General features: G+C 54.4%; 1 protein-coding gene across 4 annotated transcripts in view; it reads right to left on the bottom strand.

Annotated features, from left to right (window-relative positions):
* The window catches only part of WHRN (whirlin), an 85,285-nt gene that overhangs the window by 4,500 nt on the left and 53,142 nt on the right, over window positions 1-27,643 (bottom strand). For 3 of the 4 annotated variants that reach the window (XM_045563536.1, XM_045563539.1, XM_045563537.1), the window contains exons 4-8: window positions 17,380-17,582; window positions 16,301-16,337; window positions 14,960-15,172; window positions 14,064-14,273; window positions 946-1,017 (exon numbers count right to left, since the gene is read on the bottom strand). In XM_045563536.1, coding sequence (XP_045419492.1) covers window positions 946-1,017; window positions 14,064-14,273; window positions 14,960-15,172; window positions 16,301-16,337; window positions 17,380-17,582 — 735 coding nt within the window. The remainder of the gene's footprint in view (window positions 1-945; window positions 1,018-14,063; window positions 14,274-14,959; window positions 15,173-16,300; window positions 16,338-17,379; window positions 17,583-27,643) is intronic. The other variant, XM_045563538.1, reaches the window with a different exon arrangement.

Below are 27,643 nucleotides of genomic sequence, written 5' to 3'. Positions count from 1 at the left end.
GGTGCCAGCCCCGCTGGAATTCTGTCCCCGCTCTGTGGGCTCTCGGCCACGCTGCTCTGAATAATGCAGCACCTGAGTGGAAAACTTCTCCCCAGCATGTCGGCAGCTGATAAGCATCGGGATCTTAGAGGGTGTCTCTGGGGACAGCACCGTTACCTTTGGGAACTGAAGTTCTTGGCATCAGCCAGGGCATGTCACAGGGAGCGAGACTTAATTAGAGACGGGAGCAAGAAGATGGAAACACAAAAAAGCCATTTCTTGTTAGGGGATTATCTTGGCTCCTAGAGGCGGGAGGTGTGATAGGGCTGGAAGGAGGCAGAAGGGACAGGAGTAAGATGGGCACATGGGCTGGGGTGCTGTGTGGCCCTGAGCAAGGCACAGCGCCTCTCTGAGCGCGACTCTGGGCAGTGGGGAAAGGCACACTCACCCAGCAGAGTTGGGGCGTGGCCACAAGGAGCCGTGTGTACTGCAGCAGGTGCGTGGTGAACAGCGGCCATGGAGCCTGTGGTTGCTAGTCCCCTCTGCCTAGGCCAACATCTGACACCTGCATAGCTCTGGCAGCCTTACAGCACGGTCCTGCATGCTTCAATTCACTAATTAACGTACTCCTTGCCATAAACTTATGGGGGAGGTACATTATTATCATCCCCATTCTACATATGGGAAAACTGAGGCACAGAGAGGCTGAGAAACTTGCCCAAAATCACACAGTGGCCCGTTAGTCAGACAGCCCCACCTAAAGTCACCAGGAGCGAGCCATCCTGGCCCTTGCTAGGGATGGCAGAGCAGTGCACTTGTACGCTGGTCTGCAGCACGGTCTGAGAGCTCACAGCGCCGGCCTCTGTCCCCTTCCCCACCCTGTGGCTGCCACAGAGAGGAGCGAGCCCCTAGGGCCTGAGCAGACCAGGAAGGGCAGGACACAACCACAGGGCAGCCTGGCCTTACCACGGACACGTCTGGGAGGGAGTTGACATTGCTCTGGACGGCCTCGCCAGTTTCCTCCAGGTCCAGAGTGTTCTAGAAATGGACACGAAAGCAAGATGAGCAAAGGGAAGCTGACAGGGGAAAACCGGTCTGTTTTCTAGGACATCAAGATCTAGGAGGTCTTAAGACATCCTCACATGGTTCATGTGACACCTGACATATCCAACTTCGTCAAGATTCACTTTATCCATTAAAATTAAGGACAATTTGCCTGCCAGTCACTTTGAAGTTAATTTATCTTTGGGACTTTCCAGTCACTTGCAGGCCTCCCCTGAACTCCTGGTGATGCTGGGGCGTCTCTGGCCTCGATTGGAAATTTCTGGGCTCGGCCATGAGTGCTGTGGTCAGCACACCCAACAGTGCCAAAACTCGGGCCGCTGTCTCCACGGCTGGCTGATGAGTCCCAGGAAGGTGTGAAAACGGCAGAGCGGCAGGTGAGAAGTGGCTGGGGAGAGAGAGCGTCTTTCTTTTTTGATTTTAATCCCAAGGTGGTAGTTTAAGGTTTAAATGGGCCTTATTTTGCAAAAATGTCCATCGCTTTCTGCCTTCATCCCCAAGTCACAGGAAGAAGCCTGGTGCTGCCTCAAGTGGCGCTGAGCTGCCCAAAGGCCGTTCCCGGGCTGTCTCGGGGTGGCCAGGCAGAGCTCCTCTCTGAGCCGGGCGCCCCGGAGGGCGCAGGGAGCCATTTCTTTCCACCCCACAGAGCCAGGATGGCAGTGAGCCTCTGCCACTGTGACGATTAATCTTATGTGTCAACTTGACGGGGCTCAGGGATGCCCAGACAGCTGGCAAAACACTATTTCTAGCTACGTCTGCAAGGGTGTTTCTGGAAGAGATTAACATTTGAATTGGTAAACTGAGCAAAGAATACTGCCCTCCTCAATGTGGGTGGGCACAATCCAACCCGTTACAGGCCCGAACAGAACAAGAAGGGAGAGGAAGGGTGAACTCGCTCTCCTCTGGAGCTGGGACGCCCATCTTCTCCTGCCCTCAGACATCAGTGCTGCCGGTTCTCAGGCCTTCGGATTTGGACTGGAACTAAATGACCGGCTTTTCTGGGCCTCCAGCCTGCAGACAGCTCGTGGGGCTTCTCAACCTCCATGATTGCACGAGCCAGTCCTTCACAATAAATCCTTCTATACACCTGCGTAGTATATGCTATTGGCCCTCGTTCTCTGGAGAACCGGAATACAGCCACCGAACCTGGCTCCAGTCTCAAGTACATCAACACCGAGCATCTCTGAAGCTCCAGACTGACCAGGCGCTGGGGACACAGAGGAGGTGAGACATCACACCTCTGCCTTTGGGAGCTTACAGACAGTGGGGTCTGCAAACACAGACATATAACGCAGCTAGGGGAGAGGTCATCAAGGAAGGCTTCCTGGAGGAGGGAGAAAAGCTCAAAGCTGTGTCTTACAAGTAAGCAGGGCAAAGAAGGGAACCACGAGTGTTTCAGACAGAGGAAAGGGTATACATAAAGCAGGAAGGAGATGGAGGATGTTTAAGAATCTTTGAGTGTGGAGCTTCTTGGACTTGAGCCCGAGGGCAGTGGGTTGCCATGGTGATGTGGTCAGGTTTGCCTTCTAGGAAGAGGCCCTTTGCTCATGTCCCCTCCAGCCACACTGGAACACCACAGGCATGTCAGGGCCCTCACATGGGCTGCTGCCTCTGCCTGGACCAATTCTCAGCTACCCGCAGGCATACTGTTCACTCACCTCCTTCAAGACCTGCCTGGATGAGGTTGGCCCTGGACACCCCACCTAAAACCATAACCCCCTGGTCCCCTGCCCCGCTTCATTCCTCCCCTTCTCACGGATCACATTCCCGCCCAACAGCCAGGGCGTCACCCTTGAGCTATAAGTCAGGTCTTGTCTCTCCCCAGCTCATGCGCCCCTGGGGCCTTTTCATCTCATTCGGAGGAAGTTCCAAACCCTACATTCATCGTGCCTATGCAGTGACTGGGCCCTCCTTTCTTGCTACTCCTGCAACATGATGGGATCGTTCCTGCCCCAGGGCCTTTGCACTTGCTGCTCTCTGTCTGCAACATACTTATGGCTCATTTCCTCCCTCCGTTTAGTTCTGACCTCAGTGAGGCCCTCCAGACCAGCTGGCTCTAACACATCACCTCTCACTGCCATCTCTGTGTACCCCTGATCCTGCTTTGGTTTTCTGCATAACACTTATCACAACCTGACTTTATACTGTCCATTTGCTTATTGTCGTCTCTCCCACTAGGATACAAAGCTTGAGATGGCAGGACTTGTCAGTGCTCAGAACAAGAGCTTAGAGACTTCTGCTTGATAGATATTTACTAAGGAAATTGATGACTCCATGAATGAATCAATGGATGAATGAATCAGTCACTCTAGCCAGTACGGCGGGAGGCTCTGGCAGGCAGAGGGGCAGGTCACATCGGGGAGCAATAATGAAGGCTTGAATGAGGGTGAGGGAGGCAGGTGGGGACAGAAGGCCTCCCAGCTCCACACCCCTAAGGCAGAGTGCACCAGTCACGCCAAACAGATCCGCACCTCGAACGCTCTCCCTGAAGCCGTGAGCATTCTGGGGTGGGCAAAGGGCACATGGTCACAAAGACCAGCGACTGGAACCCATAGGATGCTTGGCCCTCCTGGCTCTGAGCCTGGGGAACCCAGAGCTCCTCGTTTGGTCCCGTGATGCCTCTTAGGCAAAGTCAGGCTGGGGCAACTGTCCCCACTTTTCCAACAAAGTTAATGCTTACGTGCAAACCTCAGCCTCCTGATATGCTAACTGCAGCCCACCTCACAGGAAGACGCTGCTGACAGCGTTTGTGGCACAAGGACAGTGTGTGTGGGGGGGGTGGGGAGGTTCTTTGAGAAGGGGCAGTTGAGATGGGGCTGTTCTCTCACCCATTGATTAGTGACACCAGTTCTGCCTTTGCCACCTCTGGGGCTTCTTTGAGATCACACCCGTCCTGCCACTTACAGCTGAGTGATGGTGGGCAAATCACTGAACCTTTCTGTGCCTCAGTTTCCTCATCTGCAAAATGGGGTAACAGCAGTCTCGCCTTATGCAGTTGATGTGTTAATACCTACAAAGCACTCAGAGCAGGGCCTGCCACAACACACGAGGGAAGGTGACCATTACACACACCAAAAGCTTAGGAGGCCTTGCAAATCGAATGAACTGCAAAATGTAGCCCAGACTGCGTGAGCACCTCAGATGCAATGGAAATGGCAGCTCTCCTGTACAACCCCCTCCTCCAAAGCCAGAGTGAGTCCAGTGCTCCCTGGAAACAGCCCCGCTGGGCGATGCAGACCACCCAGAGTTCGGGCGAACAGGGGTGCAGGGCTGGTTACCCGCAATTACTTCTCAGAACCCGACAGTCACGGCCTTGACTTCAGCAGCACAGAGAAGGGGCAGAGCCTTGGAGGTGTCTGCAGCAAAGACAAGGGAGCCTCTGCCACCTGCCACAGGAATCCAACCTGCAGGTGACCCTGGGGGAAGCCACGGTGAGGCTCAGATGACAGTGCATGGTGAGACCAAAGACATGGGATTGTGCCCTTTTCTGGTGCATCGGGAGCTTTGCACATGGTTCCGCCACTCGGCAAGCACTTACCAGGCAGCCGTGCCTCACGAGGGAAGCGCAGGAGGGTGTGACTTTTCCTGGAAAGGAGGTTAGAGAACTACAAACTTTGGAGGACCTACTGTGCGCCAGGCCCTGTGCTGGGTGTTTTACTCCCATTAGCTCAATTGATTCTCCCGGCGAGCCTGTGAGGCAGGCATGAAGGTTCTCTCCCAGCACATCTGTTACAACTAAAGCTCAGAGAGGGAAGCGACTTGTCCAGGGTCACATGGCCAACCTACAGCAGATTGGGTTTCTAACCCGCGTCTGGGTCAAAGCCCATGCTGCCCTACCCCAGCCCCAGAAATGGACATGGCCCTGATATCGTGGGAACCAGAGGGCCCCACGAGCAACCCTCTCTGAAATGAGGGGACACGGCCACTGTTGGCCCAACCTAGAGCCAAGGCGGAAGGCGGAGATGGGGGGGAGGGGGAGGGATGGCCGGGGGACAAATACCCAGCCGTGGGAGGGAGGCTTGAAGTGGAGCAAACGGCAGACGGGTTGGAGCCCGGCCCTGCCAGACTCCATCTGCCGAATCCAGACGCTCAGGAGTCCCGAGTCCCCGAGCCATGTTCCTTGTGCATCTGAAATAGCCGCAGACAGCAGGCTGAGAACCCCGGGGATGCGTCAGCAGAAATGCCTGCAGAACAGGCTTCCAGAGGAGGCTCAAGGTTAGAGCTCACACAGGAGCTGGGCTGTGCGTCCTGGCCACCACCCCCACACAGGTGCAGCTACCTGGGGCCCCTCCCCTGCACCCACCGAGGCCGGAGCCCACCTGAGTGCTTACACCCGGCCTCTCAATTAATCCTGCCAGGTGCCCTTCGCCCAGTTTATAGCTGAGGGAACTGAAGATCAGAGGGAAGGTCACCTGCCCAAGGTCACACAGCAAGGACAGGGCAGGAAGTCGAACTCTCTATTCAAGGCCTGACTCGGCTTCCCAGACAAGAAAACTGCTTCCCACAAAGCCAGGCAGCCTTCAAGGTCTGCTGTCATTGTTCCTGTCCGTCCTCAAACCTGTGGCAGTTTAGAAATTCCCTCCCTTTCAGAGGAAGGAACTCATTGTCTGCATCGGCCCAGTCAGGGCCCAGACGTGGCAGCAGTCTGGTCTGGGGGACTGGGGAGGGGACGAATGGAGAGCAATGACGAGGGGCGATCCCCCGTGCTGACCTCTGCCGGGTGGAGGCAGGAGTCTGCAAAGGAGGCAGGTGAAGCCTTGCTCGGGTGACGTCAAAGCCCAGATGCCGCCCGGGCGCCCACGGCCACCTCAGCAGAACGGGCTCCTCCCCGGGGCCCAACCCCGGTTTCTAGGCCAGAAAGTGCTATTTTCAGCTCTTTGTTCTTCCTGCTTCTTTCCTCTGATGTCGGCCCAACAGGCTCCCCCAGCCCCACCCCAGAATGCACCAGGGGCCCGATGCTGGGGGACCCTTCCCCCATTCTGTATATGGGGAAACTGAGGCACTAGTTCCCAAAGTCTTCTGGGAAAGTCACCAGCGGGGACCTAGATTTCTGCCTGAAGGGGCTGCTGACAGGGAGAGAAGGGCAGAGGGAAGAGGTCAGAGAGGGAAGAGTGGGAGTAAGAGAGGAGACAAGGGGAGGGTCCATCAGAAAAGGCAGAGCGGGGAGAGCAATGGAGAGAAACAGAGGCAGCAAGGAAAAGAGGAAAGTGAGGTGGTGCTTGGCCAGGGCTGGGGCTGGGAGGGGAGCTTGTCACCCTAGGAAAGATGGGGCTGGGGATGCGGGGACAGCGATGTGAGCTAGGGGGAGCCAGGAAGTCCTGGGCGGCTGCAGGGCTCCCCAGAGTGAAGGGGTGGGGGCCGGGGGGGCCAGACCATTGGGGGGACCAGACCCTGGGTGACAGCTACGCTGGTGGAGACGGGGATCCTCGGACCCCCCATTTATCCAAGCATGGGGGGGTGGAAGTCCGGAGGCTGAAGGGGAAGGTCAGAGCAGTGGACTGGCTGAAAGCAGCTAACCGGGACCCAGACTGGCCAGTGTGGCTGAGACAGAGGGGACAGCCCCCCCACCGGGCCGGCGCTTACCACGCCGGGCGGGAGTCACTGCCTCCTCGCAGTGAGGCCTGTGTTTCCGAACAGACCACGCTTCCTCCTGCTAAGCTGAAACCTGGCCCTGCCTCTCCCTCCCTGGGGGCTTAGGGAAAGGATGTCAGTGGAAAGAGACTGTGACCCAGAATCTCCAGAAGGTCAGGGCTGGAAGAGCCCGAGGACAAGGGTGGAAGCCTCCTGGGACAGCAGGCAGGGCCCTGGGGACGTGGCGGGGGAAACACTATCTCCACCCGCATCAACCTCTACCTGAAACGCATCATTCCCCCCCCCCCAAGCGGGGCCAACACAGCCTCAGTACAATCAGCCACTGTCACCCACAGGAGTCACCGATCTTCCTACCACGTTCCAGCTGTTGCAGATGTCACAAAATCTCATTTACGCTCATCAAAGCGTCACAGTTACAGCCGTCGCCGACCCGCGGCTCGAGCTAGTTGTTGCTAATAAAGTAGCTTGTGTTTTACAACGTGTTTCCATATTTGGAAAATGGTATTTCATGATATAATTTCTTTTGGCATCCTGTGCATTTTATTTTTAAACAGTTTAAAACTGTTATTCTGAGAAGGGAGTCCCAGGGTGTCACCAGCCTGCCAGAGGGGTCCGTGGCACAGACATGGGGAAGAACCGTCTTAAGTCAACGCGTGGCCCGATTCCTCCACGTGGGAGGGAGCTGGGGAAGTCGGTGCCCTGAGGGAAGCAGGGGCCAGCCCACGTTCACACAGGCTCTGACCTCCATGCACTCGGCTCTGTTTGGAGGAAACAGCTCCCAGCACCCCTAAGTCTTACAAGGGGAGGCAAGTGTTCCGTAAAACCACGGTAGATCCAGCAAAGTGCTGGCTGGGAGGCGTGGTCCTACTCAGACCCAGCAAGGTAAGTCGCAGTGCTGGGAGGCATTAATGCCTCGGGCAGATTACGGTGCTGGGAGTGCAGGGGGCAGGCGCTGAGACGGAGTGGGCTGTTCCACTCAAGGAGGAAGACACATTCCAGCCTCACTGTGCCCCCTTCTGGTCACTCAGCAGCTTCCTGGGGCGGAGGATGTGGTGACAACACACCTGCACACCTGGACAGGAGCCACAGCCCCTCGGGGTCACCCCATCCACCCTGCATCTTTGGGCTCTCTCCACACATGGGGGAGCGGAGGCATCTCAAAGGATGAAAACAGGATCGCATCACTTCCTTCCTAAAGACCAGGGCACGTCCCAGGTGCCACCTCCTGACCTCAACGGCATCTGCTCCATGGGTACAAGGCTGGCCTTGACCTGTGCAGAGCTCTTTTCCAGCCTTTAGGGTGCGATAGAATCGGTTCCTCCACACTCCACACCTGCATATGCACTCGACCTCACTGAATCTTCGGAACAATCTGCAGACAGTCGTGTCCTATCAGCCCACTGTACAGATGCAGAAACTGAGGCTCAGAAGGCTTAAGTGCCCTGCCCAAGGTGACATGGCTGCCTGTCTGAGGAGCTGAACCCGGCTGGGAGGATTCCAAAGCCCGTGCGATTAAGGCCCTCTGCCGCCAGCCTGCTGGCACGGGATGAAGAATTCAAGAGATGTCGGGCAGGCCTTTCAGCTTTCACCTGCTCTCCTGGCCGACATCTTTATGGGGGAAAATGATATTGTTTGAAAGCAGCAAAAAATGCTCAAGCCTGACTCTCTATCAGACAAATGGAAAATAAACGTCATTTGTGGGTGGGGGAAAGCCGCATCTGATTGCCTGATTGACTGCCGCTGGTTTGAGGGGAAACGGCTGCAGAATGAGCCACGTTTAACCTGGGATCGATACCAGCACGGCAGGATGCAGGGAAGTCAGGCTAAATGCAAACTGGCTCCATCTGGGGCAAACGTCTGGGGCATCTGGGTCACGGAGAGCCAGCCGCCCGATGCCACCTTGCCTGTCTGAACGCCAGAGCAGCAAAGGACATCTTCCTGCCACATGGGAGGCGAATGTTTAGAAGGTCGAACGTTGGAAGAGAATCCTGCAGGTGGCTGGGGAGCATGGTGCCATTTCTGTTTCTGCTCCACACTTCCTGGGCCTCCACTCCGTGCCAGGCCCTGAGCTGGCACTGGGGACACAGACAGCAGAGAGATGTGGTCCCTGCCTGCACCCCACCAGCTCTGCCTGTCTACCGGGGAAGGGAAACCCATGAAGAAGTTAAAGCAATGTGACAAGTGATTTAGTGGAGATAGGAACGCGGGAAGGGATTTTGGCCAGGAGAAAGAAATGTTTTTGGTTCTTGTCCATTAAGATTTGGGGGTTGTTACTCAGCATTATTGCAACAAAAGCTTGCTAATATGTGGCATTGGTGCAGGCCAGTACCTGGCACTTAGTAAAGTAGTATAATTTATTAAAATACTGAAGGAGTAGTATTATCTCAAGCTCTGTCTGTCTCTGGGAGAAGCTCTTGTTTGAAGACACACAGAAGTGGGGGGAGCACAGGGCTGCTATTCCGTGCTGTGCCTCCAGCTAGTATTTCTCTGCACCTCCCGACACGGAGAAGGCTCTCAGAATTGGAGGAGCCTTAGGGGTCTGCCTGGGTTGTACAGAGAGGGAGACTGAGGCCAAGAGTGGGTGAGGGGCTTCCTTGAGGGCACATGAGTGGGAGGGCCAGGGTGGACTAAGGATGGGAGCTCCAGATTCCTAGGATGGGGCCCAGTGCCCTGCACAGCCCACGGGAGGGCTTCCAGGTGGAGGAGGTTCTGTCCTGTGGCCTCACATGCAGGCAGCAGGGGTGCACATGTCTCCAGGCTAAGGCCTGTTGTGGGGGGGGCGGTGGGGGGTGTTCCCAGGGGACATCAAGGCAGGGGCTGGCCCAGGAGCAGGAGGAGCTGGGACCTGCAGAGACCATTGTCACACCTCTTAGCAACTCAGGCTGTGTAACATCCTTAAGCCATTCTTGGCCCACAAACCTCTGGGCCTGGCTGGTTCCTGGGAATGAACCAGTTCATCTTGGTACAAACCTGTCCTTGTCTATTCTCAATAATCGGGGTGGGGAGGCCTGTTAAAACTAAGGCTGGCCAAGTCAGTCCCCTGCTCTTACCTGCCAAGGGCTCCCATCTCACTCAGAGTCAAAGCCAATGTCCTCAGCACACCACCTGCCCTGCCCTGCCCTGCACTCCCTCTGCTCTGGCCTTATTGGCCTCCTGGACTTCCCTCAGACACTCCAGGCACACCCTCACCTCAGGGCCTTTGCACATCCTGTTCCCTCACTTTGAAATGCTCTTCACCCAGACGTGGGCGCAGCTCCCTCCCTCATCTCCTGCCGGTCTTAACTGAAGAGGCACTACCCCTCCCTCCCCACATCACTTCCCACTTTTTCTCCTTAGCACCTGTCATCACCCAACACACTGCGTATTTCATCTGTCTGTCTTGCTGGTTGTCTGTCATCCCTGCTCTCCTCTAAATTCCATCATGGAAAGGATTTCTCTGTTGTTCACCACGGTATCCCCCACACCTGGAACTGCAAACAGCACTTAGCAAGTGCTCGATCAGTATCTGAACAGAAGGGAAGGAAGAGGAGGGGGGAGGGAGGAGATGGATGATGACTAGACGGTGCTGAACAAGGTGTGATCCTTAGGGGGAGAATCCCACCAGACGGCAGGGTTGACAGCACCAGCTCAGAGGCGAGCAGCCCTGGGTTTGACCCCTAACTCCATCATTCACTAGCTGTGTGACCTTGAGCAAGTTGCTTTCCCTCTCTGAGCTTCAGTTTTCGTCTCTGTAAAAGGGGGACTGTAGCAGTACTTGCCACTCCTTTACCGGGAGGGTCAAAGAAGATATGATGGGAAAGCATTGTCACGGTGCCATAGGGCACTCTCAGCAAATGTCAGCTACTATTATTATTATTAAAGGCCCAAGCTATTAATACGGGCCAGGCTCTGTCCTGAGCACAAGGCATTCAACAGTGACACTAGTCACAGTAACTGCTCTCATGCAGCTAGTGGTCATGGATGGTAACTGGGGAGACTTGTACAGCTTATCAGAATCTGATGAGACAAGAGCTGTGACCAAAGGAAGCCAGGGGCTGGGAGGAGCCAGGGGTGAAAGTCAACTCCCTTGAGAAGATCAGGGAAATCTTCTCGGAAGAGGTGGCATCTAAGCTAAGGGCTACAGCACCCATAGGAGACAGTCAGGCCATATGAACTAGGAAGAACAGTCTAGACAGACAGCATATGGCATATGCAAAGGCCAAGAGGTCTCTCAACCTCATGGCACAGAAATTATCAACCTCATTTTACAGATCCTAAAACTGAGCTCAGAGAGGTGGAGCTACTTCCTGAGGTCACACAGGAAGGAAGTGGCAGAGCTGGGATTTGAGTGGCGGGCATTCTCCCTCCAGAGCCCGAGGAAGCCTGACCCACGGGTGACCAGGAGAGACAGTGAGCACCAGGAAGAATCCCCGGTCCCCGCCAGGGCTGGGTGCAGACGCAAGGGGGTGGCAGGAAGGGCCACGACCCCCAACCTCTGCCCTGGCTAAGGGACGCCCACAGTCCCCACCAGCAGGAAGGACGGTACCTCCATCAGGTCTATAAGCCACAGCAGCCGCTCCTGGGGAGGAAGGGTGGGCAAAAGGCAAAAAGAAAAATACATGAAATAAATATTGGGGAACGGGTGGGCACAGCAACAACCCCTTCCCCAAACGCACACACACACACATGCAAAGTAAACATGATTCTCCAAATCCCTGTTCTACTACCTTGAAGGCTTTGGGCAGGAATAAAGGAGGGAGAGGGGAAGAGAGAGCCCCACTGCCGTGGCCAGCACCCCTTCATGCTGCCTGCCTCCCTGAAGGAAATGGGGCAGGCCCCACTGCTCTGAGCAATGACATTTGTCCCTGACGAAGGGCCTTCAGGAGGTGGTAATTCACCTTGGGGCAGGGCTGGGACCATTAATCGTATTTGGCAGATGGAAACACAGGCTCAGAGTGGGAAAGTGAATTGCCCAAGGTCACACCTGCTAAGGAAAGGCAGAGCTTCAAGGAGCATCCTGTTTGGAAGCCTCGATCAGAGAAGGCCTGGATTTCAGGGGGGCCCACGCCCTGCGAGGCATGGAAGCCGAGTCTGTGGAATGGAGCCCCGGGCTGTGCAGGTGGAGGGGACCTAGTGGGATGAACGTCAGAGGAGCAGTGGCCGTCCCTCGGCCTAGCGCTTCCCTGAGCCTCCAAGTGGCCACAAGTGGCCTCGGACGCAGATCTCCAGGTGGTCTCCCCGGCCAGGCTGAGGCACTTCAGCAAGAACTGAGGCCTCCCCTGCCCGGGGGCGTGGGCAGCTTTCCTGGGGTGCTGGTGCCAGCAGGTTACTCCTCCTGGGCCCACGGGCATCCTACCACCAAGCTGGGGGACGTGGTATCACTACCCCACTGCAAGTGAGGAAACTGAGGCACCCCGAGGTGAAGTAGCCTTTCCACGCTAACTCTCCCGCCTGCACTTTTTCTTAGAACCCACCTCCGGGAGCTTGTGCTGGTCCAGTCCTAACCCCGACATGCATGTGCTACCCGGTGGGTCACAGACTCTCACAGCAACCAATTCTCAGACTGATGCCCACCTCAGCAACTTGGCGAGGGGCTTCAGGACCACCCTTTTCATCTGTCCCCAAAAGACACAAAACCATCCTATGGCCTTTCTGAGGTCTGTCTTCCCGAGGGTGCCCCGATCTACAGGGAGAGCCCCTCTGGCAGGGCAGGGTCAATTGCCCAGCTGGCCCAGACTGGCCTGGGGCAGTGCTTCTCAGGTAGGAGACAGCCCCCTGGGTTGGGACAAGGTCCCTGCAGGACAGTGCTGAGCAGGGGCTCCTGGGACCCCTGCCCAAAGCCCTTCTCAGGAGTGATGGTCACATGACACCTCCTAGCCGCCCCCGGGCCTGATCTGCCCTCAAGGGGCCAGCAGGGACCAAGGGGAAAGTGAAGCCCAGAGAGGCTGACTTTGAACCTAGATCTCCAGCCACCCAGACAAAAATACACCCCATCCCACCCACTGTATCTTTCATCCCTGATTCTAAAGGGACCGACACGGAACTGCAGTCTGCAATTCCCCAGGTGTTACAGCTGTGGTTCACGGCTCCCAAAGCCCCACCACGTGGGCATTAGCAGGAACAATTTAGGGAGAAACGGCCATCAGGCCAACGCCCTGCACCCTGAAACCAGCTCATCACCTGGGTGCCACATCCAAGCGTGTGCTCAGAGCCAAACATGCTGCCTGGGGTGGAGGATGGCCTCCTCCCTGCCCCCAGAAGTCCTGAAACATGAAACTGCCTCCGTTGCAGCCATGCCCAGCCCTAGAGAATGCACGGCAACTTCCGGGGTCATCCCAGGAAGGGGATGAGCACCCTTGGGGATGAGGGTGACTCAGGATGGTAGGGATGGGCATAGAGGAGCAGAAGATACCCCCAGAACCCCAGAGCCCCAGAGCCAAAGAAGAGCCACACTGGGAGTTGGGGTCTGCAAAAGAAAGAGGTGCACACTCCCAGGCTGTTTCCTGGCAGCTGTGAGCTCACCTCACCCGTTGACCACGTGTGTCTGCAACCTTGACATCCCTGCACCCCCTTGAGCAACTGCTCACCCTGTCCAAGGGGACAACTAATACTGTGTCCGTCTCGAGTCTGAGAACCACCAGTAAGAGCTCCCAGTTCAGCATCTGGGAGCAATGGCGCTTAAGAAATCCCACTTCCTCCCTCCCTTTCCGTAGAGGAGAGGGGATGGATGACCCAAAGGCAAGAAATGGGAGCGTGGGGGACAGTGAGCAGCCAGGCTGGCTCTCCCGGCCTCCAGCCCTGACTCTCCCACCGCGTGGACGTTAGTGGCCGCTTGTTTCCCCAGGTGGATAAGGTGGCATGTCCTCCTGCCCCTTCCTCACAAAGGCCTCCCGGGATTTGCCTCCAAGCATCCTGGGGGCAAAACCACACCCTGAGATGGACCAGACGCTTTTCTGGGGGGCTGGTGAGTCTGCAGCAAAGTCGAGCTGGGCTTGGGGCTCCACAGACAACAGGGTGGCCCTTTGGGGAACAGAGAAATCACCGTCCAACTCACCGTGGCCACTGCCACTTACCGGGAGCTCAGCAGGAGCCGGGCACCCTGCCACACGCGTCTCTGTGCTTCCTCATTTGATCCTCCCACAGACTGTAATTGTTTTTCCTACCTATCTAATGACCTGTTTTTTCCCTTTTCTTCCCCAGCCCCTGGCCCCCCAGACTGTGAGCCCCATGAGGCAGGGCCACGCCTCTCTCGTCCCGCACAGCCCATGCCTGCAGCGGGCACTAGGCAGCTACCGGCTGGTCGCAGGTGGAGGGGCTGAGGCTCACAGAGCCGAGGCACAGGGCTGGTAGGTGGCCGTGCTGGGATCCGAACTCAGACTGGTCTCACTCCAAAGCCAGTATCTTAACTCTGCCCCGGCTGCCAAGCCAGGGACGGGGCAGGGGCCGCTCACCCTGGCCGAGCTGACAGTGGTGGAGGTGCCGTGGCTGCCCGTGGACGATCCTGTGTCACTGTAGGAGACCATGGAGTATGTGTCCCCGGCCCCAGGGCCCGGGGGCTGCCGTGCCTTCATGGACTCGATCTCGCGCCTCAGCACCAGGTGGTCGAAGCGGTCTAGGTCTTGCGGGGAAATGGTGCCTCTCACCTCGGACAGGAGTGAGAACTGGAGTGGGGACAAGAGGGGCACTCAGCAGATCCCCCTGCTGCCCTCCCTCCTTAACCATCTATGGCTCTCCAGTGCCCTCAGGAGAAAGTCCAACACCTTCACCTGGACACCGGGCCCAGCATGATCTGACTGCTATTCCCGGTCACCTCCTCAGCATGCATGCACACATGACTGTGACTCCTCAAACACACCTCGTTTCACGCCACAAAGCCTGTGGCTGTCCCTTCGCTCTACTTGTCTCTAAATCAGATCTTCCAAAATGTGACCCCTCCCAGTGGATTAAGTTGTTGCTTCCTTCATGCAGCTCCTGAACCTCACACAGCCTCCGCTAGAGCTGCGTTCTCAAAGCTGGCAGCACAGCACAGTCACCTGGGGGCTTGGGAAAACTGCCATCCCCAGGTGTGAAGCGTTAACCAGCCGGGGGTGGGGCCTGGCACTGCTTTTGAAGCACAATCCAGGTGATTCTAAATGTGCACCCAGTGATGGACAGCAATCACGGGCACTTTGTTTCCCCCCGGGGTCTGGGAGCTCTCCAGAGGCAGGGGCTGCCTTGGTCCCAGTCTCTGCTCAGGGCTCAGTTCAGGCCTGACTCCCTGTAGGGTGCCAGGGGGACAGAGGGAGGTGGGGAAGGACGCAGAGGCCCCCAGGAAGCCGAGGCCAGGCCAGAGGAGGGGTGCGGTCACCTTGGCGTGGGTGTTGAGCAGCTCGAACAGCGCCATGACCAGGGCCTCCACGGATACGCTGCCGCCGCGGTACTGGTCCAGGTAGTAGGCCATGGTGGCGCGCTCCTGCTCGTTCAGCAGGTGCCGCGCCTGCTCCTCCAGCAGCACCCGCGTCTGGTTCCCCAGGCTGCTCAGCGTCACCTGCGAGCCGGCCGGGCCCTTATAAAACCCCGGCTGAAAGACAGAAAGACAGAGGCCGGGAATGCTGGGCTGCTCCGGGGCCCCGTGGCCGAGCCAAGCGAGCAGCAGCACTGCAGAGGGACGACGCGGTTTCCAGAGGCCCCACTCGGTGGTCTCGGCATGCACGGGAACCCCCAGGAGGCATCGTGACAGGTGGCCTCATCCGGTCACAAAAGGCTCACAGGGCACTTTGTTATCTCATCCGATCCCCGCAACCATCTGAGTCAAGCAGTATTATCAGGGTTCAATAGCTCCCTTGGTGAACTAGGGACGATAATAGTACCTGTGTTTACAAACCCTAGCTCAGCTCTGCACACGTGCTGCCGCCACAGCCCCTCCCATCACCAGCCGTCTCCCCTCTGGTCCCCTCTGCCCTGTCCCCTACACGGAGCTGCTGCAGCGATCTCATGAAAGCACACACCCCTCTGGTGTTGCTCCCTGCTTAAAGGCCTTCAATGCCATCCTGCTATTTTAGGTTAGAAGCTGAGCCTGTCACCGTGGCCCGCAAAGCCCCGTGTGATCTGGCCATCCTGCCCGCGGCTGTCTTGCTCCCAAATCCCCACGCTCCCCTTTCTTCTGCTCTTCCCACAGGCCAAGGCCCTCGCTGCCTCAGGGCTCTGGCATGTGCTGTTCCCTCAGATTGGTTCATCTCTTTCCCTGCCCCACCCGACTTGGATCCCGCCAACTTGCATTTAATGTTTAGTTCACCACTCAAGGGTTGTGTTGCCACCTCAGTGAGGGCGGTCCGTGCCCTGTCCCTCTGCCGTCCCACCCCACCGAGGTTAGGCGTCTCGTCTCTCATTCTCTCTCCTAAGCCCCAGCACCCGCCTGGATGGTACTAAGCATCTTTTCGAATTAGATATTTGTTTGAAGGTCTGTTTGGTTTTTCCACCTCCTCCACAGGGTGTAACCTCAGTGACAGCAGGGACCTGGTCCATTCTGTTCACTGGCGTGAACCCTGGCGCCAGGCGTGGTGCCCAGAACCTGGCAGGCACACAGGAGCTAGGAGGGCAGGGTGGGCAGACAGTCGGGGGCCGTGCAAGCTGCCAGCACCCTCTGCCTGGCCAGAGCTCGCCAGTCGGGAGCTACGACAGAGCAGAGACACGCTATGGGACACCCTACCTTGTTTGTCCCTTCTGCTGTGAGGTCTGCAGGAAGCCTGTGGGGAGAGAGAACATCTTCAGGGGCACGTCTGAGGAGTTCAAATGGGCACAAGCAAGAGAAAGGCTGATTTGGAGCAGGAAGAGCGAAGCTTTGAGAGAACCATGCATTGTGGCCACCATTTGCCACCAGCTCGGTTCGGGGGCCACTCAGGGGCATGGGAACCCCCGGACAGACAAGCAACTTCCAGCCTAGCCTCCCAATCCGCATGTGGACAGCACATCCAAAACCACCCATGGTGGGCCCCTGTGTTGTTGCCAACCCCCGCAGGACCAGGCAGGTAACGCATGGAGGGGAGAGAAGAAACGGTGACTGACAGGTGACCTCAGGGCCAGGCCAAGCCTGGGGATGTGGCGATGGGCAAACCGGAGACCCCAGATGCAGCCTGCAGGTGCGGCTCGGCCCCAGCCCATGTGGGCTCAGGCTGCCAGACTTCCCGGCTTCTAAGAATCACCCAGAAACCTAGTTTTTTATATGAAATCTGATGTCTTTTTAAATGTTGGCAACTAATTGAAAAAAATGTACACTACTGTGCAGGTGAAAAGGAGGGAGGGAGGGAGAGAAAAAGAGAAAGATGCTCTGGGGTGTATCTGGCCCAGGGGCCGCCTGGCTGAGACTTCTGATGTAGACCAAAAGGGAACAGGTCACATTATTAGCGACTATGCAGCCACCTGGCAACTGTATCCCATGTTGTGACTTCCAAGACCCCTTCATGCAAATTAACCACAGGATCCTCATGAAGAGGCCTGGGGTGGGGCAGGGTTATGACCCCGCGTTCAGGTGGAGCAAGAAAGGACTGAAGACCGAGCTGTGATGTGCCTGGGGGCAAATGAATGAGAGAGAGCTGGATGGTGTAGTTCAGCTTTCCAGAGGGAAACTGAGGCCAGGAGAGGAGAGAGAGGAGCCCCAGGTCATGTCCTGTAAATGAAAGGGGCCCTGGCATTGGGACCCCAGGCTCTGAGAGCGGGTGTGGTGGGGGGATGGGAGGGGGCTGTCTCCAGCTTTCAGACGTGGCCTGGGGGTGCGCAGAGGGGCCAGACCCTGCTGAGTTCGTGGCGGTCTCCCCAATCCGGGAGCTGGCGATCCACTTGGTCTCGTCCACGGTGGTGCGGGCGTGCGGCAGCCTCCCGACGTCCTTCACCGTCAGGATGAGGTGCCGGGACGACTTGAGCAGCTGCACTGCCTCGTCGTGAAGGATGTTGAGAAAGCTGCGCCCGTTCACCTCCAGAATCTGGTCCCCAACCTGCCGAGACCACCACACAACACAGTTAGGCCAGGGGCTTCACAGCCCTGATCCCGATTCTCCGGGCAGCCCGCCAAGGAGGTCAGCCAGACGCAGAGAGGTTATGCGGGCGCCTGAGGGTCACACAGCAAGTCAACAGCAGGGCTGGCCTTCCAGTCCTGACCCTGAGCCCATGCCCTTGTCACTAGAAGGGGGCACCTTCCTGTGACCCAGCAACGGCTCTGAGGGGTGGGTCCACAAGGACATTCCCAAGGGTCCCCTGATAAAGAAATAAGTCATCTCATTGGGGGTTTGGGGGCAGATCTAGGGGTAGAATGAGGTGAGAGCTGTGAAGTCAGACTTCCAATATTTTTCTTCTACACCGGAGAGTTTTACTTCGAGCATGCATTCTGCTATTGCCTTAAAATGCAAACAACACTTTCATTTACTAAAGAAAAAAGCAATAAATGAAGAAACTAGCCTCCCATTAAAGCGATACATACTGCTTGGATTCTTACAACAAGCAGGCAGTTTTATTTGGTATTAATAGCTAAGATTTAAAAAAAATAGAGTCCCCCCCCCAAAAAAACCCCCAAGCCTTCCAATAAAAATAAATGTGACAAAAATAGAAGAGATTGGAAGGGAAGATGCTGCAGCGCATGATGCGGCTCCTTTGAAAGACCTGTGGTGCCTTTAAACTCGCAGGGCTCTCTCTTGCAGATGGGGCAACTGAGGCATGAGGGTGGGAAGGGGCTGCCCAGGGTTATACTGTGGCCTTGAAGGGCAGCCCCGCAATCCCAGTTATTCTCGGCTGGTTTTTCCTCTCCCCAGCTTCCCAGCCTTCTGACTGCACAGGATCAACTCCCGTGGCTTCACCCAGCGATTTTCAAAGCAAGATTTGAGCCAAAGGGGAGCTTGGGAGAAGATGTGAAGACAAGGCTGGGAACCAAAAGCCTGGTGCCGTTTCCTGCCTTGCCTTGAGCACATCACCTGCAGCCGGGAGTTCCCAGCGCAGGAAGTGGTTACAATTGCAGACTTTCCCTCCCCTCTGCACCTGCTGTGATGTGCTTGGGGGGCAGGGGCATGTCGCTGCCCCTGCCTCCACGACCCCAGGCAGAGCGGGCTGTCTGCGCTGCATTTCAAGCGTTCATCACCACGTACTGCGTGCCTACTGTGTGCCAGGCTCTGTACTGGGCAGGACAACCTGCCCCTGCCCCATGTGGCCCACAGTTGAGAGTGGGCTCACTTTCGTGCTATCGTTGGGTGTCCCCATCAGCCTCTCCACACTATATCCCAGGGCCCGGCACACAGTGGGAACTCAATAAAAAATCACCCAATGAGTAAAAAGACATGCATTCCCATCCATGCCAACTCCAGGACCTTCTCTGCCATGGCCCAGCAGGGACAAGCACATCACACCAGCCTTGTTTGTCCCTTGACATGTTTCTCCTTACCTAGTATCCCCACCATCCTAAGCCTCAGGAAACTGAGGCCCAGAAAGTTTAAACACACAGATTGTGGCCACAGAGCTAGTGAAGAGGAGCATTAGGGTCAGGCTGGCCCCAGGCCCATCTGCTTTCTACTATTGGGCTCCTGCCAGAAGCTTTGTTTGGGGACCGTGTGGTATCACCTCAAACCCAGTGCATCCAAAGCTACCGTCCCATCATCCTTCCCTGGCTCTGCCTGCAGAAGCCAGATCTAAAATCCTGACACCGTCACTGACTCTGCCTGCACTCCCCTGAGTAGGGCCTCCAGCAAGTCCCTTCCTCCACCCCCGGCAGCCCCCTTCCCTGGGTCCCCACCTGCTCCCTCCCAGGTTCCTGAGCCAGCATCCTCCTCACTGTGCATTTCCATCTGAGCTGGCCACAGACATGGTGCCAGGTTAAGTTCATCAACTTTTGGCTTTCATGACATCCTCCCTGCTTAAAACCTCCATCGGGCCCCCACAGGAGGCAGCAAAGTGCTATGGCTAAGGGTTTCAAAGACCATCAGACCTGGGTTCAAATTCTAGCTCTGCTACTTCCATGCCGTGTGACCCCACGAATCCTGCAGTAGCTTTTGTGCCTCACTTTCCTGGGGTGTAAAAAGGGGATCCTAGCCTGTATTCCCAGTGACTTGGGAGGCTGAGGCAGGAGGATCCCTCGAGCCCAGGAGTTCAAGGCTGCAGTGAGCTATGATGACGCCACTGCACTCCAGCCTGGGTGATAGAGCAAGACCCCATCTCTAAAAGAAAAAAAGACGGGGGTCCTAGCCCAGGATTGTCCTTCCCCAAATTTCTCTAGTCATCAGCATCCGTTTCCTAAATGCCACATGCTTTAACCTCTGACCCCAGCAATATCTATAATCCTCTTTCGTGCTTTCTATGTCTCTGAGTTCCCTGGTTGAGAAACCGAGGCTCCTGAGAACTTAGGCAGCCCCTGCTGGTCTCCCTGTAAGGAGCTTGAGATGAGACCCAACACCTGGCTCAGGGCTTGGCACCCAGCAAGTGCTCATGCATGAAGGTGTGGACATTGCCAGTTCCCACCCGAGGAAGGGCCTCTGCAGTCCCCTCCTTGCCTCTCCCTCTGATGCTAAGAGGCAGAGCGGCAGCGAAGGACAGGACGGCTGTCCCCGGCACTCAGGCCTTACTGCCAGGCCCGCTCGCACCCAACTAGTTAAACAGCCCGCCCTGTGGCAGCTCCGCCTCCCAGCTGCCACGGCTGCTCTGAGCTAGAGCCAGCTGCACTTTTCATCTGCTCAACTGCTTTGTTTTCTTAAGTATCCCCCTCCATAGCTTTCGCTTTTGTTGCACTAAGGGAATCCATTTTAACCTTCCCTTTAACATGCCTTATTTCATCCAGGCAGTTTAATTAGAGGAACCAGTGTCTGAGAGGCCAGATATGTACGGGCGTCCTTCTGTGTGCAAGCCTTTCCCGACGGGTCCAGGCCGGGGTAGGGGGCGTGCGGGGAAGGAACAACTCAATTCCACAAGCATCAACCCGGCCTCCTACGAGGCTGAGGGGAGGCTGCTACATAAAGTATAGGATGGCCAACCAAACTTGAGCTCCAGATAAACAACAAATATTTTAAAGATATACGTAGGCCCCAGATATTGCATGGGGCATACACATACTAATAAAAGTATTTGTCATTTATCTGAAATTCAAATTTAAATGGGGATCCTGTATTTTTATTACCTAAATCTGGCTACCCTGTGGCAGAGGTGTCAGTGGCTCTTGTGGGGGCTGATTTAGTGCCATGGTTTCCAAACTTCGCTCGTTCTCCCTCACCCTGAGCCGGGCGCCTGCCACTTAAGCAATCTGGGTCCCTCGGATTACCCAGCATGCCACTGACTCCGGCCTCACCCTAAGCAGTAACATCCGTGAAATCACAGGTTTGCTGTGCTAGTCACATTTCCCTCACGCCTGTTATGTAAATACATCCCCACGCCTGTTATGTAAATACATCCCCACCAGGTTGGTGCGAGGCAGCGCGGAGCTCTCCTGCGATCGAGCCGGGAACAGCCGGGAAACGGGAGTCACACTTGGGAGACCCCAACCTACTGGGGGACGTGGGCCCATCTTCCCAACCTCTTCAATCCTCTTCTGCCTCTTCCTCTCCTTCCTCTGGTGAGCAGATGGAGAGACCCGTCCTTCCTCCTCTCTCGGTCTCACTTCCATTTGTCTCCCCTTTTCCCTCGGTTTGTGCAACGTGAATTTGGAGGTGGCATGTTTAAAGTTCTTGATCTTGCTCCTTCCCAAAGAAACACTCAGAGCTCTATTTGTTCATTGCAATCTGGCTTTTCCTTACCCACTGAAGTCAACTCGAAGTTAGATGACATATAGGTAAACAAGGCAAAAAATAAAGAGGCAAAGATGCTGCCTCTGTCAGGGCCTTCCCAGGGGTCTCCTGCAGATGGGGAGACCGAGGCCCAGACAGGACAGGGACATGCCTAGGGCCGCAGAGCGAGGCAGTGTCAAAGCCCAGACCCTGGGGCTAACCGTGACAATGCTCACAGCCCCAGAACTCACTGGGACGGGACGCGCTGGGGAACGGAGAGACAGGTGCAAAGTGTGATCGAGTGTCTAATATCGCACAGCACTCGCGGGCGCTGACGGGGAGGACACGGAAGGATAAACGAATAAAGGTGGCTTGATGTTATTTGTCACCACGGGCATCCCATTTATCACCGGTGATGGAGGCGTGGAGGGCGGCCCGCGGAATGCCCTGCATTTTGAAGTGGAGGAAAGACTCCTCCGTCACCCACAGCCCGCCGAGTGACAGGCTCGTGTTCTGGGCGCCCTGAGCGGAGTGCGAAGGGGCTTCGATGAGGACAGGACGCTGATTTCCCCTGAGCTTGGCCAGCCACCGGGAAGCAGGGGACTCACGTCCCTCGGGTCTGAGGGGGGCCCGGGGCGTGGAGGAGGAGGCCCTTGGAGCAGCGGGAGCACTCAACTTGGTCAACAGTCCTCCCTTACTCTCTAAGAGACCAGAGGAAAATAATTTTACCATTCTAAGCCCTCCTTCCCTCAAAATGGGAACAAGACCACCAACGGCTAGTGTGTTATGCAAACTATGCGAAAGGCCATCTGGCTCTGAGCACAGACCCCGGAGTCTAGGTCTAATCCCAGACTCTGCCACTCGCTCACTGTGTGACCCTGGGTAATTTACTTAACTTCTCTGTGCCTCAGTTACCTGCTCTGGAAAATGGGGAGAATATCAGTACCTACTGAGTTAATTAAGTGAGTTAATACACTTAACCATCGCATCCCCAGCACCTAAAACAGTGTCTGGCACAGAGTAGATGCTCAATGAATATTTACCGAATGGACATATGGAAACTATTATACAAGAGTATTTAGTATGCAGTAGGTGCTCAATAAATGTTAGCTGCATTTTTAGAAGGCAGCTATGCTCACCACTATACCACCAACGCACTTTAGCTGCATTTTTGAAAACCCATGCTTACCCCTGACGTCACCCTCAATCACTCACCAATTAAATCTCGCAATTCTGTCTCCTCAGAGTCTCCCAGAGCCACCCACCCCCCCCACACACACACACTGCCTTTCCGCCGGCCTCCTGCCTGGGCCCTGCCTCTACACGCTGACCACACCCATGAAGCACAGACTGGCATCCCCATTTTACAGATGTGGAGTCTGAGGCCGGGCAGTAAAGTCCTAAGAGCTGGGATTTGGCCTGCGTTCTGCCAGCCAGCAAAACCCCTGCTCGAGCCAACAGGAACCTGTCCCTTATTTAAGAAAAGCCAGCCCACCCTCCCTCCACGTCTGACCCCTCTCGGCCCTGGGCTCCGTGCCATGCACACAGTAGGCGCTATATTCATGCCTGCTGAAGGGAATTAGCGAGAAGAACCTGTGGCAGGATGGCAGCAGGAGCTCCCTCTCCAGAGGTTGTCGGAGAGAAACCCACCAACAACTCGACCCCCGTGCTGGGCCTGGAGCTGGGAATCCACCTACGGGGCCGCGTGCAGCAGCGCCCGCCACCCCGGGAAAGGACTCCGAGGGAAGCCAAGTTCAGGGCCAGGCACCACCCTCCCAAGGCTGTACCAAAATGGCTTCTGCGACTTCAAGCCAGGACCCCACTGATTGCGGCATTACCACAGTGAAAATTCAAATTCTATTAAGAGTTTTACTGCAATTATGAATCTTTAATAGTTTTCTATGTCAGATGTAAAACTTTAATGGGCTGGTTTTTTTTTTCATTCAGTATGAGTGAACAGTGCAGTTTTGATGAGACAGCATTAGTTTTTTGCAACAGAAGTCAGTAAACCTTGTTCATATTTTAATAAATTAAAAAGATCAAGGTGAACACTAAGAAGGTCTCTGGAGCAAGCTCAGGTAAGGGCTGGGTCTGGCTGGGCTCTTCACACAACCCTCTGTGGTTCAGAGCTCTCACAAGGCAGAATTGACCAGAAATGTCGCAGGTGGGACCGGCAAAACCGCTGACCCCCCACACGGCCCCTGCTTCCTTCTGGTTCCTTCTGCCACGGGCAGGTCTGTTGCGGTACCTGTGTGCTCTATTCACGACATGGGCAGCCCCCCCGAAGGCCTGCTCTAACCCCCAGAAGTCAGCAATGCAAAAACCAAAGCCAGCGGGAAGTCATACCCTGAGCCAAGGTCAGATCTACGGCTGAGAGGCCAGACCTGCTTTCCTTCCCCAGGAAAACCTGGCTTCCAAAGTAAACACAGAAATGACTGGGGCCAAACACAGAGAGAGGGACAACGATGGACCCCTGAGTGCCTCGCTGAGGCCAGCTACCTTGTACAATTTAGCTCTGAATTTAATAAGCACCACACGAGGCACGGAAGGTTCCCTATTTTACAGATGATAGCAGTGAGGCTCAGAGAGGTGAAGTCACTTGCCCAAGGACACCCAGCAAGCAAGCAGCAGAGCAGCATTTGGAGCTAGCCCAACTGCTATTCAGCTACAGTGACTCAGAGGCACTCGAAACCCGCACTGCCCAGAATTTTCTGCGATAAGGGAAATGTCCCAGAGAGTAGCCACTGCTATTTAAATTTAAATTAAATGAAAAATTCACTTCCTTAGTCACACGAGCTCCATTTTGATAGCCACTTGTGACTAGTGGCTTCCGTCCCGAACAACACAGTTCTAGACACAGCCCAAGATGGAACCCCTGACCTGTTCCCTTCCTTCCTCCAAGCCTGATCCCCCTCCAGGGCTCCCCATTTCAGAGCTCAAGCCTAAACCTCCAAATCCACCGGCTCTGTCATAAACCCTCTGGATTCTACCTTCCCTTCCAAAGGGACCCTCCACCTCTACTACCTCCACGCTGGTCCCGGCCATCATGGTCTCCCACCTGGACCACTGCCACAGCCTCCTTAGCGGCCTCCCTGCCTCTGCTTTCACCACCCCCTGTAATACTGTCCCTACATAGCCGAGAGACTGACATAAACCGCACATCTGATCTTGTCACCAACCCACCTCCTGTCTTCCTCCAAAATTCAACCACACTTGCCATCTCTCAGTTCACTGAATAGATAAAGCCCTTCCCCACCTCTGCAGATGCTGTTCCTCTGCCCCAAACACTCTCCCCTCCATTCCTCACCTGCATAACACCTACTCAACCTTTAGGTCTTGGCTCACATGACACCTCTTCCAAGAAGCCCTTTGATGGTTCCCTCCAAGGCGGGTGTCACCAATCCCCATCGGGGCACTCTGCAGCACTCCCCCCAGTTGGAGACCGTGCTGGACTACAGGCATTGAGTTCAAAGCCAGTGTGCTGCAGGCCCCTTGAATGGCACACGGGAGGCGCCCAACAAATGCCTGATAGAATTCGTGAATGACTGAATAAGTGATTAAATGAGCGAACAAGCAAGCCAGTCCCCTGCTAATTCCGGTTTCTGCAGACAAGCAGGAGACGTTTTTCCATTTATGTAAAGGTTAAGTGTGACAAGGCCAGAGAGTGTAGGGAGGCTGGGTACATTGCCACCCAGCTCAACAGACTGTGGCAGGGAAAGAGCATCCAATGTTTTCAATCAAAAGGAAGGCAAAGAGGTAAAAACACAACCCACAGCATGTTTTGATTTTTGTTTTTTGGCTGGAATCATATTCTGGGAAATGGTGCACAAAAATCTAGCCCCTCATTCTGGAAGAATGAATACTGGGATAAGAGATAGAGGAGGGGTGTCACAAGTTCAAGCCCTCCCAGTCAGTTGCAAAGCTGGCCCATAACCCAGCCCGCTCATCCACCTGCAAGAATCAGCAAGTTCTCAAGTTCAAGTCCACAGCCTTCCTAGACACAAATGGTGACCAGCTGGAAGATAGGATGGAAGGGGAACCCCATTTGTAATAGCAACAGAAGAGGAATAAACTTAATAAGAACTGTGCAACACCTATGTGGAGCAAACTTCACACACTCCTCAAACACTCAAAGTGGACCCCACAATACAAAGTCCCCTATTCTTGGCAAGGGTTGAACATCATCCAGATATCAGTCTCTCTCAGCTCACTTATAAATTTAACATTATCCCAATAAAAACACCAACAAGATTTCGTTACATAAATCAATATAAAAATTCATGCAAAAAATTGAAATATGCATAGAGGAACCTTAAATGCCTACTACTAAGGGGAAGAAGCCAGTCTGACAAGGCTGCACACTGTAGGGGTCCAGCTATGTAACCGGCAAACTGATGGGGACAACAGAAAGATCAGTGGTTGCCCGAGGCCCAGGGAAGGGGGATAAGTAGGACACAGGGATTTGTAGGGAGGTGACACTCTTCTGTATGACACTGTAATGTTGGTTATGTGACATTCCTAATCTAGACTATGGACTTTAATAATAATTTCATCAATATTGGCTGGTCAATTGTAACAAATGTACCTCTTATGCACGAATGGATGCTAAAAACAGGGGAAACTGCGTGGGAAGGAGGTATATGAGAACTCTGTACTTTCTGCTCAATTTTCCCATATTCCTGAAACTGCTCTTTAAAAATCTATTAATTTTTAAGACTAAAATAGTAATTTTATTTAAATATAAGAAAAAATTTAAAATATAAATATAAAAATTATGTTCTTATTTAAAAAGAAAAACAATTTTTTTAATTAAAAAAAAGTGCAAACCCTGATACCGAAGAGCTACCGCAGGCACTGCCAGATGCTCAGGCCTGCGCTGAACCCTCAGTGATTACACTGTGCGGCATTGACTCACGAGCAGAGAGACAGACGGTGGACCAGACTAGAAATAGGCCCGAGGACACGTGGAATTTTAGTGGATGACAAAGGTGGCACTGCAAGTCACTCTGGCAAAGACAGACTGTTTAATATGTAGTACTAGGATAAATGGGCAGCCATTCAGAAAAAGATAAAATATCTCACACCCTCCACAAGGATACCTGCCAAGCAGATCAGAGACCTAACGGGAAAAAAATGCATTTATAAGTATTAAGAGAAAAATGGATAAATTCTTTTATACCTTGGGCATCAGGAAACATTTTTAAAACTAGAATTTGGATTCAATGAAAGAAAGGATTGATAATGAAACTAGATAAAAAATTTAAAAACTTTTGCGCTGAAAAAGACTCTTTAAGCAAAGTCAAAGAAAATTCAGTTATGGGGGGCTGAATGTTCGTGTCCCCCCCAAATTTATACCATAACCCTCAATCTGACTGTATTAGGAGACAGGGCCTGTGAGGAGGGAATAAAAGTTAATAGGGTCGTAGGGATGGATCCTAATCCAACAGGGCTGGTGCCCTTAGAAGAAGATGAAGAGACCCCAGAGGTCTCCCTTAGCCTGGAGAGGACACTGTCAGAGGTGAGGCATGAGGACAGTTGTCATCAGGAACTGAACTGGCCGGCACACGGATCTTGGACTTCCCAGCCTACAGAAATGTGAGAAAATAAATTTCTATTGTTTAAGCCACTCTGTCTCTGGTATTTTAGTGAGCCTGAGCCAACTAAGACGCAGGGAGGGAACATTTGTAATATATATCACGGGTAAAAGGCTAATTAGCTCTAATGTATAAAGAATTCTTAAGTTTTAGGGGACAAAAGATCCAAAATCCTGATAGCAAAAGGATATAATAAGAGACATGAATGAGTTACAAAAAGGACATAAGAAATGTCCCCTAAATATATGAAAAGATGCTCAACTTCACTCATAATGAGAACATTTCAAAAATAAAGCTATATCAAGATACTATTTCTCAGATGGGTGCGGTGGCTCATGTCTGTAATCCTAGCACTCTGGGAGGCCAAGGCGGGAGGATCACTTGAGCTCAGGAGTTCAAGACCAGCCTGAGCAAGAGTGAGACCCCATCTCTACTAAAAAGAGAAAAATTAGATGGGCAACGTGCACAAGCACTTACAGACCATACATGGCACCATTCACGGTTGAGAGAAATGTGAACAAATGTAAAGATGTGTATTAAATCATAATTGCATAAAATTAACTGTAGTACACCCTGTACTACTATAACAATTTCGTAGCCACCTCCTGTTGCTATTGTGGTGAGCTCAAGCGTCACGAGTATATGCCTAAAACACCATGTGACACTTGTTATCTCTGGATGAGCAGTTCATCTCTCCGGTAAATTGCACGTTGCAGTAAAAAGTGATCT

Source organism: Lemur catta, chromosome 10, assembly GCF_020740605.2.
Source record: "Lemur catta isolate mLemCat1 chromosome 10, mLemCat1.pri, whole genome shotgun sequence".
Classification (NCBI taxonomy): domain Eukaryota; kingdom Metazoa; phylum Chordata; class Mammalia; order Primates; family Lemuridae; genus Lemur; species Lemur catta.
Note: the sequence above shows the minus strand (reverse complement) of the source record. Positions and strands in the feature narration are given on the sequence as shown.